The sequence below is a fragment of the Cygnus atratus genome, chromosome 9, assembly GCF_013377495.2.
Source record: "Cygnus atratus isolate AKBS03 ecotype Queensland, Australia chromosome 9, CAtr_DNAZoo_HiC_assembly, whole genome shotgun sequence".
Classification (NCBI taxonomy): Eukaryota; Metazoa; Chordata; class Aves; order Anseriformes; family Anatidae; genus Cygnus; species Cygnus atratus.
Genome location: NC_066370.1, coordinates 5,125,709 through 5,141,373, shown reverse-complemented (window position 1 = coordinate 5,141,373; position 15,665 = coordinate 5,125,709). Strand labels below are relative to the sequence as shown.

General features: G+C 43.3%; 1 protein-coding gene across 3 annotated transcripts in view; it reads right to left on the bottom strand.

The window, feature by feature from the left end:
* PAX3 (paired box 3) overlaps window positions 1-15,665 on the bottom strand; it is a 76,435-nt gene that overhangs the window by 20,537 nt on the left and 40,233 nt on the right. For all 3 annotated transcript variants that reach the window (XM_035544714.1, XM_035544716.1, XM_035544715.1), the window contains one exon: window positions 5,169-5,368. In XM_035544714.1, the coding sequence (XP_035400607.1) occupies window positions 5,169-5,368 (200 nt within the window). The remainder of the gene's footprint in view (window positions 1-5,168; window positions 5,369-15,665) is intronic.

The window sequence follows — 15,665 nt, the reverse complement described above, 5'->3', positions numbered from 1 at the left end:
TTCTTTTAAAACAAGCAAGTAAAAAATAAATAACATCTCACCCTCTCCAAAAACCATCACCATCACCCCCCCCAAAAAAAGAAAAACCACTAGGCTGTGCCAAAGGGAATGACCTGCAACCTTCTCCCAGTGTGATCCAAAATACTCAACTCTCATACATTTCTCTGAAAGGCTGACTCAGTCCTGCACAACTACTACTAAACACTGCAGCTGAGTAGTTCTGCAAGATATTGACGAAAAAGCACATTGAACTGTGTATTTACAAATTAAAGCGCCACTAATTTGAGCCCTCAGGCAGCAGAGACCTGAAAAATAGAATTAAAATCACATCCTTTCTTCTCCTTTATATTTATAAATGTCTTCTTGGGCCTGCATGTGTTTGTAGTTGAATAATTTACCCATATGAATTCCTCCTTTACCCCAGGAAAAAAAATATGCAATTACAGGGTTATCTACTACAAGAATGCGCACAGCATTTTCTTTCTGTATCCTATACATGATGCAAGAAGGACAGGCTGAAAAAAGAGACACTATAAATTCTCCATAAACCACATTAGGAATAACTGTAAAGATCTATTGAGAGGTCTTAAGTGCTTCTGAATCTGTCCCACATTCCTTTATCCCATCTCCCCATAGGACCATGCAGCTGAAGTACAAGCTCAAACCATTTCAGAAGAGCTGAGTGCAAATAAAGACTTTTTTTTTGGCAGAGGTCCTCTTTCTCCCATGATTTCCCAGTGAACGCTTTTCACTGTTTGTCCCTGAGAAGAGACTTTTAAAGCTAAGAGATTGAAGAGATTGGACTTCAGAGCTCTCAAATCTTGCTAGTAGCTTAAAAGTCATCACTGCTTCTCTCACCTTTGCCCCCCTCTGTCGTCTTCTTCAAAACTCTTCTCTTCCCTTCCTTGTGCCACAGTGAAACAAAGAAAACAATATGCAAGCACAGCACTAAAGAAAATATTTTTACAGTTTTTCTTCCAGTTACTCAGGACTTTGAGCTCGTGGGATTTCTATTTGCAGAGGCTGTGATAAGCTTTTTACAAAAGCTAACACACTTACTATGAGTTTGATATGTGAATATTAAACCGCATCATAGTAGCTAGTCAGACACACTTCTGTTAAATCATATTTTTCTTTTTGAAAGTTTTCAATCAAAACAATTTAAACCTGGGATTTGGCCTAGAAAAGCCTTTTCAGGCAGGATGTATTCATGTTTCAGAATTCTTCCCCACTTTCCCCTGCTTTTTCAGCATTATTCATGGACTAAAAGAGTCCAAACTAATTTCCCCCGTGGCCTTTTGGGGTTAACCAGGACTGCTGCACTCCCTGCTCGGGGCAGGGGCCAGGAGGCAGCGGAGGTGCTGGAGGGGCAGCAGATGCAGCTGCAACCAGCCCAGGCCAGGAGCCAGCACGGCAGGACCTGCTGCCCCATGCTGTGCCACGCAGCGGGGCGCACATCCCCACGCGGCCCAACATGCAAGTCTCGTTTCTGTTAATCCAGGAGGCCTGCCTTCAACACGCAGCCCAAAACGATGGGTCTGACCAGCCGGTCCCTGTCAGCCAAGTCAGGCTGCTGGCCTTTCGCTTGCCACACAGCAAACCTGAAGGCTCAGCGGGCTGCCCAGAGCACCAACACCGAGCATCACCTCCTTCCCTGCCGCCAGCCAGCGAGGAGGCTCTGGGCACACACTGTGCACCCCGGGCTGCTCTTAAACCAGGTTTAGAACTGAAAAATGACATTAAACACTTCTCACCACCAGTCTGAAGCAGGCTCCAAGCTGCTACCAAAGCTCGCCCAGTTCATTCAGGTCTAAAAATAAGCCTGATGCAGGAATCAGGAGATGGCCAGAGAAGATGCTACCCACTTCAGTCCTTATGCATTGTTTGTTAAAAGAAACCATAACTGCACTTCTCTGAAGCTCAGAAAGAGCCCTTGATCTTTATCTACAGAAAATTTCACTTCTGGAATTAGCCTCCAGATTAATTCAGTAAAAGAATGCCAGAGACACTAAGGGCCTACACTCTGACTTAGTGGTTTTAACGAGTTTTTTAACTGGACCAGTAAAGCACTGCACGTTTGTGATTTTAACTCACAATATGTGAAGTTTTAACTTCATGTTAAAGAGCATCACTTTTTTTTTTTTTTTTTAAAGGGTCATTCTAGACCTTGGGGACTTAAGTTTTGGAATTGCCTCTGATAAATGCACAACACCAAAGAACTTTTCCCTTCCTGCTGCATCTAATGTGCAGAACAGAGCCGGGTGCCTCTGGAAGAGGCAGGGGAGGAGGTTGCCCTGTCTCCACGTGACATCCAGGCTCAGACACAAGGGAGAGACTCACAGTGTCCTTGAGCACAAAGGCACGGCAGGAGGAATCACAGGGAGCATTTTAACGCTTTATTACACTCAGTGCTGAAGTACTTGTGATAATTATAGTACTTGTGATTCTTGCAATGTGGAGTTTGTTTCAAAATTTCTTCCCCCAAAAGCCTTTCCTGTCCCCACAATTTAAGTACACAAATAACATTCACAGTGTAAAGTCTGTTTTCAGTTGCTTGTAGCTTTCAAAAAATTCCCCTTAGGGGCTGAAAAGTTCTAAATTTGATCTCAGCCCAGAGGTGGTTTTCCCCACCCCCCTCCAACAAAGCAGCTCAGAAACATGCATTTGGTTACCCTTCAACAGTGGGAAATGAGAAAATAGATGGTTAGGAGGTTTAAGACTCTTCCTTTTGTGGGTGTTCAGAGATCCCCTTGGGAATCGAAGGAAAGGGGAAGCATGGGACTGGCAGGGTAGAAAAAGGAAAACATGGAGGGACTGAGAGAATAGTCCATTGGTCCAGTTGTAATCAGTTTAATATTAATTAAATAGCTTCCCAGGCAATGCAATCTGCAAGATCAGTCCTTACAGCCAACCTCATTAGAAAAATCTCAAGAGAAGAAAAGAATTTTCTGGGTTTACCCGGACTCGGGCTGCAAAGAGCCAGCTCTTGTACATAACGCTTGATCTGGAAGCGGTCAAAGAGATCTTTGTGTATATGACCATATAAAATTTGATCTCTCTGATCTCCGTCATACTGTTACCAAAACAGAAGTGTGACTAAGAAACCTTGAATGCTACATCAGTATGGCTATCCAGCCCTCTCAGGCTCAAGTCTCTTAAGGTTATTTCTTTCCACAGGTCATCTTTTATTTCATGCCCATCATGAGTGGCTATTTTAAGGGGCTGTAGAGAGGTGCTGAATGCTGATAAGGAAAATCCTGTATTCCTTAATCCACTGCTAAAAATCCACTGCCAGCCTCCAAGGGTACCAGACAGATGGAGTGCACTAGGAAGCTACCCACAGGCTGGCTACTTCAGCCCCGGCTCATCTTTAATCCAGAAAGGTTTTGTTCTGGTATTTTAATCATTGATTGACTGGGAATTTTCTTCCATGCTGGGTTAGGTAAAATATCCATATGTCAGAGGTACTGGGGAATTCGTGTGGCTGTAGATCATAGCAGTGGTGTGAGACAAGATGCGTCTCAAGGGAACCAAGGAAGCCATAAGGAATGTAAAAAGTCACAGGGTTAAAGCCACATTAAGACAGCTGTTATGTTAATGAGAGTTCTGCTTTTCTTCTAGCTGTGGGTCATTGATTTAGAAAAACATGAACAAGGTCTTTTTCATTTTATCGTATCTTTCCACCGAGGCTAACATAGCCTAAAACATCATATCCTAGATCCCGTTCATTTTGGTAACGGTACGTCTGTAGGAAGTTATCTATATTATGTTAGTGCATGAAGGATTCCCAGGGCTTGATTTGGTCTTACCTGGCCCAAGTCTATATACGAAGCTGTTTTGCAAGCATTTTACTTAGTAAACAAGTTAAGAAGAGAGTCATGCACCACTGAGTTTGCCCTCCAGACAAATTCATCCATACATCTGATTTTCTCTCACAGTCATAACAAACACTTGCAAGAAATTTGGTCTGAAGTCTTCTGCAAAAACATTTATCAGGTAAAAGTGACAGAGTCAGGATCTTTTGAGACAGATAGTCAGTAAATACAGGCAGGCTGCAATAGGCATCCTTGTCTTAAAAGGTCAGAGGGATATTTTGGATCCACCTATTTCAGTTTCTAGAGTCTGAATGCCTGAGGCTGAGCTTCAAAGGGTGAAAGCACAAAAACAGTTTCACCAAAGCAGCCAAACCCACCTGGATCCTTGGTTAGATCACAAGCTACCACTCACTTCGCTTGTCACCCAACCGCACCTTTGCTTACAAACGTGCACCTCAGACTGATTTAAGCTGGACACGCTTTTTCAAATGACTCTCGCATGTCAATTAGTGAAAGAGCACCAGAGCAGTGGAGGATTCTGCCTGTGGTATTAAACATCTCACAGGACACACTTCTGTGTTGTGAAACAGAGCAGATCTTAGTGTGAACCTGAACTCCTGGCTACAGTTTATTCCAGAATTATTTAGCTACTATTTGAGCATCTTGGACATCTGAAAACCCAGGTTCGTGCCTTTTTTTTTTCTCAATCTAAATCAACTCCATGATTTACTCCTCCAGCACTTTAGCTTGTTTTAGACAATCCAGATCTACATGAAATTGTGAAGACCTAACAGTTATTTGAGGGTTTATTTTGTTTTGAATTAAACTGACAGTGGGGATAAGAGAGATATTACAAGGTTTAAATCAACTTCAAAAGCTAACCTAAACGTAAACTATAGATACTGCACTAGTTATTCAGCTCACTCGCACGGCTCTATAAACACATTGTCCTTTTTAAAATGTTTTTCTATCCTCTGTTAACGCCTGAAAGACCCAAACAACAACAGATGAAATCAGTTAAATAACTATAAACTGGCACAACAGCTGAACTGATTATATGCAGAGTGCTGTCAAATGCATAAAATAAACAAACTGGGATAATAGACCTTCTTCTCTAAAGACTCAGTATTGTATTTATGGTAGGTATGGAACAATTACTGGGGAAAACAAAAAAAATGTTTTTCAAAGCAGTTGTTTTAAAAACTTGGAAAATCACTGTCCATGTACAGATGTAGAAACCCCTAAGGTTGTAAACAACGTGGCTTCAGGTTTTCCTTCTAATTTAGAACAGGATCATGTGAGAATATAAAAGGAAAGGAAATTCCCCTTGTTAGGCAGCTTTTAAATACATACCTGAACTCGAGCCTCCGTGAGTTTGGCTCTTTGCGCAAGTTCTTCCCGAGTATAAATGTCAGGGTAGTGTGTCCTCTCAAAAGCTCTTTCCAGCTCTTCCAGTTGCTCTGCTGTGAAGGTTGTCCTGCTACGACGCTGCTTTCTTTTTAAAGGTAAGTCTGGTTCAGAATCAATGTCAGAGCCTTCATCAGACTGGGGTGCTGATGGTCAAAAGAAATTAAAAAAAATAAATTATCTTTAGTTGAGGAAAAAAAGTAATCAAAAGATTTTATGAAATCTTCTTATATGGAAAAGCTGTTTTTTCTTCCCATGACTCAGAACTGAGTGGCAAACTTCAAAACTGTAAAAAGTGAGAAACAAATCAGAGTTAAAAGTTCCACTGTGCAAATGTGCTCAAACAAAAAGAATTATAAAAAGTTCAGCTATGAGTTTATCACATTTTTCTGACCCAAGAATGTTTAAGGACCTCTAGAAATCTTTCTGAATGAATGGATGAATTATTCAATTTGTTTTAACTCCTCCAATGGTTTCCAAGTATTTAAAACCATAAGCAGTTCTGCTTAGATCCAAATGATACAGCCTCCTTCTATTCCCTTAACTGCTAAACATATGCAAATATCTGTCACACCAGTGTGTGTGTTGTAACTTAAACAGCCTGACACTGTGGATGCATGTGCATGTGACTTTCCCTATAGATCCAGCAGTGAAACCTTACTGCTGAAATAGTTACGGAAGTGATTACATCATCACAACACTTTTGAAAAAGCGTTGGATGTAATATTCTAATATATAATATTTGAATTTAGGAGAATTAGTTTCTTCAATTATATTTACTTTATGTCTTGTTTAGTATTTATCCTATACTCTGAATGGTACTTCCATGTTTAATGGATATTTAAATGTTCCTTCTCTTGCAACTTACTTGCCTGTCTTAGGACCACCTAACAACCTCAGCCTAACAACCTCAGAACAGTCCAGAAAAATGTTAATTCAAAAAAATAAATAAATAAATAAATAAAAAAGAGACATGGTGTACAGAGAATTCCTGTAAAAACAGCTCGGAGCAATAATTTGTTTTGACTCAACTCTTCCAGTCACTAATGCAAGGAGATACCAGCATATCATATATGTGACAACCAGAACTGAAATACAGAACAGGCTGCATCGCTTCCTTCACCTAACATTTCATGATTTGTCCTCCTAGCCTAGGGGGGCTTTCCAGAATAGACCGTGGCTACAGGTGGATGCAGGTGTGTGCTGATGGCTCACGGGACACGCGTGCAGACCAGCCTCTCAGTGTTGGACCACAGGTCCCTCTCACCGTGCCCCAAGCAGGTGCTTAAGGAAAGTCATAAAGAAACAGACCGTGTACAGCATGTCCATCCCCTGGGATACGCTTCAGGTTCCCAGGACCTCTGTCCCAGCCCATGCTGTGAGCTGGAGGACAACTCTCCAGCCTTACAGGAGAAGTCGTGGAGCGATCTCAGTGCCCACGAGAGCTTCAAGCTGTGCTCCCTGGTAATCGAATGCGCTCCAGCTACAGCCTGGCTGGGCTGAACCCATAGCTACAGCTGTGAAGGCAGCAAAGACTCCTACAGTACCCAACCACATTTTCTTTCCCCAGCAAGCCATAATGAACCAAAAAAACAGGATTTTCAAAGCCAGTCTTCACTTGCATCTGCTGCTGTCCCAGGCAACAAGCGTTCCCCTTCTTCCCCAAGACTTCAAGGGAAACCACCTAAAGAGGGCAGACACTCCCCAGCGATGCTGAAACTGCTTGTTCTGTTGAAATGCAAGTATTGCTTCTACTGCTTCAATAATTCCAAATGAATTATTGATACAGACATTGATTTAAAATAATCTTCTTAACATGATTTATTTGAAAGTAGCTGAGAACAGAAAGCCAGAACAGAAATCACTCTTCCTCAAGCTGCAGCTAAAACCCCCCACCTTCTTCAGTACTAGCTATCTTACATTTCCAATTTCACTCAAGCTGTTTGAACTAATAAATACACCTAATCTGTTTATTTAGTCCTACAGCATGAGAAAGACAAAGTTCTTTTATAAGCAGCTCAGCTAAAGAGTTTATGAATTTCTGCATTAAAAAAAAAAAAAGGAGTAATTACTCTAGCCAAGAGGCTCTTATGTGAAAGATATCTTCATTGTCCAGACACCATAAATATTTTGGACCCAACATACACAGGACATCGGGAGAAACTCCCACAGAGCTCAACATAAATGCACTGTGAGAACATCCATCTCTCAGACTCTACTGCTTGTGCGAAAGTTTTGCCCCAAGTAAGACTGGATTTAGCTGTTCTAGAGAATATTGTCCCTGATGACTAAGGGGAATCAGCACAAGCATCCTGTCCCAAGTAGTTCAAGTTCATGCCCTATAAAACAAGCAATTCTAGGGTATCCCAAAATAAACATAACACAAGAAGTTGGTGACAAATCCCAAATCTCAGTTGGAGCCCCAACCCAAGTGAATCAGCACCTGCTTTCCTCCAACTGCCAAGCTACATGATAGCTTCATGCTGGTGTTCAAAAATACAATTAAAAATAAAAAAATACAGGGCTTTTTTTTTTTATTTTTTAAATCATTTCCCCACGTTGGCCTCAGATACCTATGGCACCCACACGCAGCTGCATCACTCTCTTCTGCCCTTACCACCTGGGTCAGGCAAGGGCTCCTCTGGGTTTTGTTCTGCTCCTGCTCGTTTTTTGAAAAGCAGACTTGAGGCAAGCTGGAGCAGCAGGGCACTGTACTTCTGAAAGTTCTCTGCAGAGCAGATCGCCTGAAGGCAGGCACAGCCCTGACGGCGGAGCAAAGATGCAAAGACATGGCGCCAAGCACCCCGACCCGGAGCAGCGCTCGGCCCGCAGGGGTTTCTATGGGGGACGGAGAAGCACCACAGCCCCCCCAGTCCAGGGTGAGATGCTGCTCAGTCACAGCAGGGTGCATGGGGGGACTTTGTCAGGCACCTACATACATGCCTGTAAAGAGCCAGCTTAAACTGTGCAGCTTAGAGTGGATATTTATTGCCACGTTTCTGACCTGAATGCCCTTGCTGACTGGGTGGGGGTGTCAGGAGGCTTATAATGATCTTTCTGAAGATGTTTTATGAAGACATAGCAAAATCTTGTGATGTTTCCCTGCACCCTGTATTCCTGCAGCAATGAGAACAAAACACTGACTTGATTTCATTTTAGCTTTACATTTCATTAAGCAGTATATGAAACGGACAGAGATAAACCAGTCAGAAAACACTGAGCAAAGTATCCAAGAGCCAGACAATGTGTCTTACACAGATGCTAACATTTAGAGATAAAGTAATAAAAACTAAAGTAGGGAGAAAATGCATATCAAATTAAATGGCTTTCATATCCCTCTGATTTCATCAGTATTACCCTTTACCAGACCTGGCTACCATGAGCAACTTTATTGAAAACACTGAGTTCCTTTGTCTTGTCTGATCCACAATATTAAAAATCAGACACATGTAATCTCAAATGATAGTTACATGTCTGTATGACAGACTACACTATTTTTATTTGCTATGAAGTGTCTTTAACAAGGATTAGTTCCAGGGAAGTTTTTATCCTTATCTTTTCTTACTATTATTAAACTTTTATATAGGTGAGAAGCCTATCAGAGTATTGGCTGAACACACAAATTGGACACACCTCAGCCTGTAAAACAGCAGTAATTATTTTACATCTGTTCTATAGCCAGAGTCTACGTCTCTTTTGCTAAGCAGCATCTCTCTAATAGATGCACCGACTTCCATGGTGTAATAAGACACCGTTCAGCATAGGAAAAGGTGTCCAGATTTTAGCTGGGTTATTTCCTTCTCCACCACCTCCACAGACCCACATCACACGTATCACTAGCCTTTACGTTTGTCCTAATGATCCCAGTACTCCAGCCCTGCGGGCTATAAATGGGAAAGAAGGAGACTCACGGTGCGCGGAGCTCGCAGCTTCCCTCCTCACCACACCGAGTAAAATGGGAGCGGCAGCCAAAAGCACCGCCAGTAGCTGAGCCATGAAGTTTAATTAAAGAAGGAATTACAGCATTAAAGAGCAATTATTTGTCCCTTGACCCCTTGTGACCTGTCTGGTGGCCTGAGGAGAGGTTGCATCCCAGTTAGCACTACAACATGAAGAAGTCCCTGCTCAGTTTCACAGGCGTTTGGTCACGTGGAATTCTGCAATTATCAGTTTTCCAAACACTGTAAACAGACGTGTCGGGGCAAAAACCGAACAACAAAATAACGCACAAGAGGTCATTCCCTGGATTGTTTTTCCTCTCAGCAAGACATTTCATTTGAATAATTAAATAACAAAAACATGACAACCATTTAAAAGCCATACATATGGATGCAGCACACCGCACACCACAAACCCAACCTTCCTGTGACCTGTGAAGGCACAGCTTCTCTGGCAGCCATTTGGGCACCGTAAAAGTGTTTAATTTTTTTTTTCCACAGCCTTTTCTTCTAAAGCAGGGAAGCCGCTAGATAAATTCTGACTAGCCACAGGTCTCTCTAGAACAAGACCAGATAACGAGTCACGAGCGGCAGGGTGGCTGCTGGCCACTTTGCTGGCCTTCCTCCGTTCACACAGCACTCCCTCGCCCCGCAGGCCGCCTTCCCAGCACCTCGTCACGTGCCGGTGGCAGGGCTCGTGGGGACCCGTGGCTGCCGTCCGGGTGGGAGGGAAGGGACGCTGGTGACCTCCGTCGTGTCGGCTCGGGTGCAGGCGAGGAGGAACGCGGCGGGGCCGCCGCCCCCACAGGGACCCGCGGCAAATGACAAATGACACTTTCTCTTTGTGATCTTTGGGATTTTTGTTGACTTATTTGGAGGCTTTTGTTGGGTCCTAAGAAATGGCCTGTGGCTGAGGCCCATTCTGCCGATTTCCACGCTCCATCTGTGGTATCCATCAGCAGGGCCCTAGCCCGCATTCAGGACTCTGACACCTGCCTGGCAGGATGCGGGCGGCACAAAGGAGGCGGCCGGGGGCGGGCGGGGGGCCGGGCAGGGCAGCCGGGGGAAGGGGATGCACAGCAGGGGTTAATCCACGCTCCCCAGCCCCAAAATGGCACCTGGAGGCGGCCCCACGAGACCCCTGCCCGCACCAGGGCCTGGACACAGCACGAGTGGTGCGGCTGAGGAACTGGAGGGGAAAGGGATGGAGAAGGGGGAAGCCATCAGGAGGTCAGGCCGCAAGGCTCACCCCAGTGCTCCCCGCAGAAGCCCCCAGTGCTTAGACCCTCGCTTGAGCTGGGGCAGGCTTTCGGCAGTGGGCACTACAGCAGCTGATGGACCAGAAACACACCTTTCTTTCCTCAGAGTAAAGTCCACAAGAAAATAAAACTGCATCTTTACTTCCTACCAGCATCCCCCTTTCCCCCCTCCCCTCCGTCCTTCCCTCCCAGTTTAGGGGCAGGCTTGCATTTGCATACAAAATAGAATTAAGGCTCCAGAGTCGAGCAACTGCCTCTCTGCCAGCACAGCGGCCCTCCGCTTTCCGCAGAAAGGCGACGCCAGGCTCCCCTCTGCCTCCTCCCCGCCACAGCAAGGGGCCACCAGGCAGAGCAGAGCGTGTGGCCTGCCAAGCCCACGCTGATCAAACCCGGACAAATAAAGCCTGACATGCAACAACTCCCCAGGTGCCCGCGGCCCCGGGTGGAGGCTACAGGCCTGCTAGGAACATGGCCGGCAGCGGGGACGGGTGTTGGAGGTCTGTGGTCACCATCCAGCCACCTGCGAGTTGTTTTGGACCCACAGCTGCTGAACCCCTTATCAAAGATCGAGCATGCCCCTATGCCTAAAAAAGCACCCCGAAACTGAGGGTTGCAGTGCTCCCTCCAAAGCACTTTTGGCAAGTTTTCTAGCATCCCAAGCTGCAATTTTATCCAGTTCACTGGGAGATGCGGCACCCCAAATTTCACCCTAATAGGTCATAGCCCAGAATTTGTTAGCAGTTAGAGTTAACTGCTCTGCTTTGACTGAAAAGCAAATTTTAAAAAACAATGAACAAAACAAGAAGATACAAAAGACTTCAGTGTGGTTAAGATAAAATATGCTAATGCTACTACAAGTTCCCTGTTAAAACAGTGAAAATTTAGGATCAGAAAGTGTGTGAAAAACAATTCTCAGTCTTGCTAGAAAGCAACAGAATACTTGATAAGATGTGAAACTCTAATAAGTAGTAAAATTTCTTTTAACCTTTTTTTACTGGCATTGTGACTATGATATATTTAAAAACAAGAAACAAAACCCAAAAGCAACCCTCTGCTCTAGACATGAATTTCACTCATCTAACAAGGATTAAGTCACACTTCAATTCCCCCTTTGAAAACCGCTGCTATTTGCAAAGGGCATGCTTACAAAAACATTGTAAATGGCTTTTTTAAACTCCACAGGCACTTTACAAAAGTCTTCACTGAATGAGAGAAATGGGAAGAAAATATGTTGCTGTTTAAGTAAACTGATTAATAAGAGTAATTAATCGGTTAACGGAATTGGCAAAGAGCAACTGTGTCTCCCATGAGCTGCAAGCTGGAAAGTCAGCAAAGAAAGGCAAAAACAACCACAGCAGTGATATAAGTGAGGTTGTGGAGAGGACTGGATGGTATTTTGATTTTGGCTGGTCTGATTCACATTGAGAAATGTGCTTTGTACAGCGAAGTGAAAAGGAAAGCAGTAGCTGCAGTAAAAGGAAACGGCCAACAGTGACTTTTATTTACAATTACTAAGAGACAGGCTATTATTGACCATATGTGCCACAATCGCCCTCCTTATCATGGGTTGGCCATCATGTCCATTGGGAGCTGTTAATGAACTGGGTAATTGAGCTGCTGACATGTGTTACCAAAACAAAACAATAGGAAGAAGAGACAAATGAACATTTTATTTGCCAATCAGAGTAGGTTCCGCTTTTCAGAGAGCTGTGCCTAAGTAAGTGGCTGAATACATAAAACAGTGCATTGAAGGCAAGCAGATGCATGCACAATAATGGTTAACTGACAGCCTATGGCCCATCTGTGCTTAACATTTTGTTAAAGAAATTACTTGACTTGCTAAAGAGACAAATCATACAGCTGCCCCAAGTGCTGCATTATAAGAGATAAATCATTAGCTAAACTGTTTCATGCTTAAAATGACAATGCATATTAACAGTTATGCAGGGACATTTTGTCAGCACAGCTTGATGCAGTTATAACTTACAAAAAGTGTGACAGCTCATAGCTATTCAACGATTTCAACTTAGAAGAGAATGACAACACTGTGAAAACAATTTTACCACACAAGCAATAGTTAATTTACAGTCTCTTTTTAAAAATGTATTTTTTTAATTTCTTTTTTTTAATGAATGATGAAATAATATGGAAAGGAAAAAAATGGCCAGTATCTAACTGTTCTGCACCATTAATCTGCTAGCATGTACTTCATTCAAAACCACAGAGCCTCAAAAAGGAACACATTCCATTTTAAATATCAAAGACTGCATCACCAGCACTAAGAATAAATGGCTAATTCTCAACTGTGCATGAAAGGATAAGGAATTTCTAGAGTGAAAGGAAGGGAAGAGGAAACAGCAAATACAACAGCTACAAAAATCTCTTCTTATTCCCCCACCTCCTCTTCTAAAAGATATTTGTTTTGTTGATACAAGTAACATTAAAGTACTTGGCAGCTTTGCACGTGGCCCCTATCCTGCTCTGAAGTTTCACTGCTGTAAATGTGCACCGGAAATTATTACTATTTTATGCTGCACACTAAACATAAAGGAACTGCCGTTAGCACTCAGGTACTGCTATTGCACAGGCAGCACACACATGCACTCACCGTCTAACACTAGCGAGTTCCCAGCCCTATGCACCTGCTAAGGGAGGTCACAAAATCCAGTCCTCCCCTCCTGACTTAGGCCAAGGCAAGTCAGGCCCTCAGCCAGCTCTAAACATAGTACCCAAAACAAAAAATAACACATTTTGGGGTAAAACTGGTGCAGCCTGTGGGGCCTTTCCCTGCGGTTCTGGAGGCTGGTGCCCACACCAGGGTGAGCTCAAGATTCACAACTGAATAAGTATTCAGCTTCTCCAACAGCCCCCCCAAAAACCAGACTGCCTTGCTGGCTGAGCAGTTCTTATCCACCAGCCTGAAAGGACTACTTTGGTGTTTCCACTGGTTGGAGTAAAGTTGGATCCAGGCAAGATTTGGCCCTTGCTCAATCTCATGTGCATCTTCGCAGATCCCGGGGAAGAAGTTCACACAGAGAGCAGGCACTGTGAGGGCCCCGTGTGTTATAAAGTGCTCCGGGACAAACTCTGATGTTCTCACTGTCACTGGGCTCTGAGTCACTCCAGACCATCTCTGAATACATCCTATTGACTGTGAGAGGAGGGACTTCTGCAAGCATGAAGAGGCGTCACAAACACATCCCATTGACTTTTGCCAGGAGCTCAGGAGTGCCTGCATCTGGGGGCTTTGCCAATCCTTCCCACAGGAAGCATCCATGGTAACACTGAGAACATCAACCTTGTGTTCAGTATTGCAACATCTTGTCTTCTCTCAAAAATCACTATCAGATTTCAAGGAAAGTTTTCCACAGGGCTCAACATGAAAGAACAATTTTGCCTCCTAAATTTACAAAATTTATGAGAAGGTGAAGGTAACTAAATACTCAAATCCAAATGAGGGTCACTCTCAACAAGCTTTGAGAAAATTGGAATTTTAGGCAAGACTTTAAAACACGGGAAGACTTGAGAGGAATGATAAATCTCTCTTGCACAATTCACAGAACATACTAAGAAGGGACTGGCAACAAGTCTTCAAGCTGGTATCAGCTGATGGAAGAGCTGATTGGTAACCAATTAAGACTGAAAACATTGAGTATCCTGGGAGATGGAATTTGTCAGCTGAGAAATGAAATAAAGCAAATGAAGGAGTCTCTAGATAAATAACGGGACTATTAGTGAGTTAAAGCAAGGCAAATAATTAAGCTGTCAGCAATCTCTCACTGCATAGGCAGCATGGACTCTTAGAAGGAAAAAATCTATAAACTATATTTGATTCAATTTCTTGGAAAAAAAAAAAAAAGGAAAAGAACACACATAACCAAAATCCCTTAAGTTATCAAACTTACTGGGCACATCAAGACAAAAAAGGTTTACAAGCATTTTTCAAAAATAGCTCTGCATTGCTTCACTGGGTTTTAGCCAACTTTAACATGACTGAAACGTTTTGAAAGAAAATATTGAAAATATTAATATTTACAGTAAAAAGTATTGAGAATGTTTTAATACATTTAATACATTTTCTATATCTTTCGGCTAGCTCTAGCACCTGTATTAAAACCATCCTTGATCTGAAACAGCGCTGACAGAGCAAGCTGTAGGTAGTTTCAGCTCCTTGTCAACACCACAGTCCTCTCAAGTCTCTATGGGAAATCAAAGCTATGATCTCTTCCTAAACCCACAGCTGCAGCCACTCACACCTTAAGACACTTTTACCTACTGCAGAACTTGACTGAATTATACGATCATGTCTATCACTCTCAGAGCTTGGGATGGCTTTTTTTTTTTTTTTTTTTTTTTTTAACAATTTTGGATTTTGTCATTGAGTACTCAGTTTCCTCAAGAAATTGCTTTACTTTGCAAAAAGTTTGCTATATTTTGTAGCGGAAATCCAAAACTGCTAATATTTTTTTTGTTGTTTTCTAGACTTTAGTCGATAGAGAAAAAATTACTTCTTTCACTAGATCTATTCCTGTAATTCATTTTCCAATGTACTGCCTACTACTGCCAAATGCCTCTTTTCCAGCCAAATTTTTCTGTAACAGCTACATAAGAATTGAGGTGCTGACTGCAAAATCCATCATCATCCCTCGTGGACCTGGGTACTGAGCCCTCCAGTCTCACTGGCCAAAGACAGTCTCTACGCTTATGGTTGTTCCAGTATTTGGGATGAAAGGACCCTTTTCACTGTTACAATAGGATAGCAGTAGGGTGCTCAGCACCCCCTTGTGCTACTTCCTGACCTTTACATTCCCTGCTCCTACCTTGGCTGCCAGCATGGAGGTGAAGGACTCGGTGGTGCAGGAGACTCCCTGGATCAGTCTCGTTTCATTCATTATACACCCTGTGATGCTGCTACAGTAATTAAGTTGGGGCCATGCAACAGTCAGACACCTGCAGATTCTCCTGTTCTCTTGCCCCATGGAGCACATATGCCAATGAGTGTCATTCTCTAATTACCCTTCCCACTGACTGTCACCTGGCAGCTCACCAGGCAACACCTACGCACAACCAAGACCACTCTGGTTGGGTGTGCAAGCAAACAAACCTCACAGCAGCCATCACAGCTTGCAGATGATGCCCCCTGACCTTACTGTTGCCATCATACAGACACTGAACGGACAAGACAAATCAAAGCAAGACATTTTCTAAGGCAGGCATCGAGACAACTGAAATCTAGGTGATAAAAA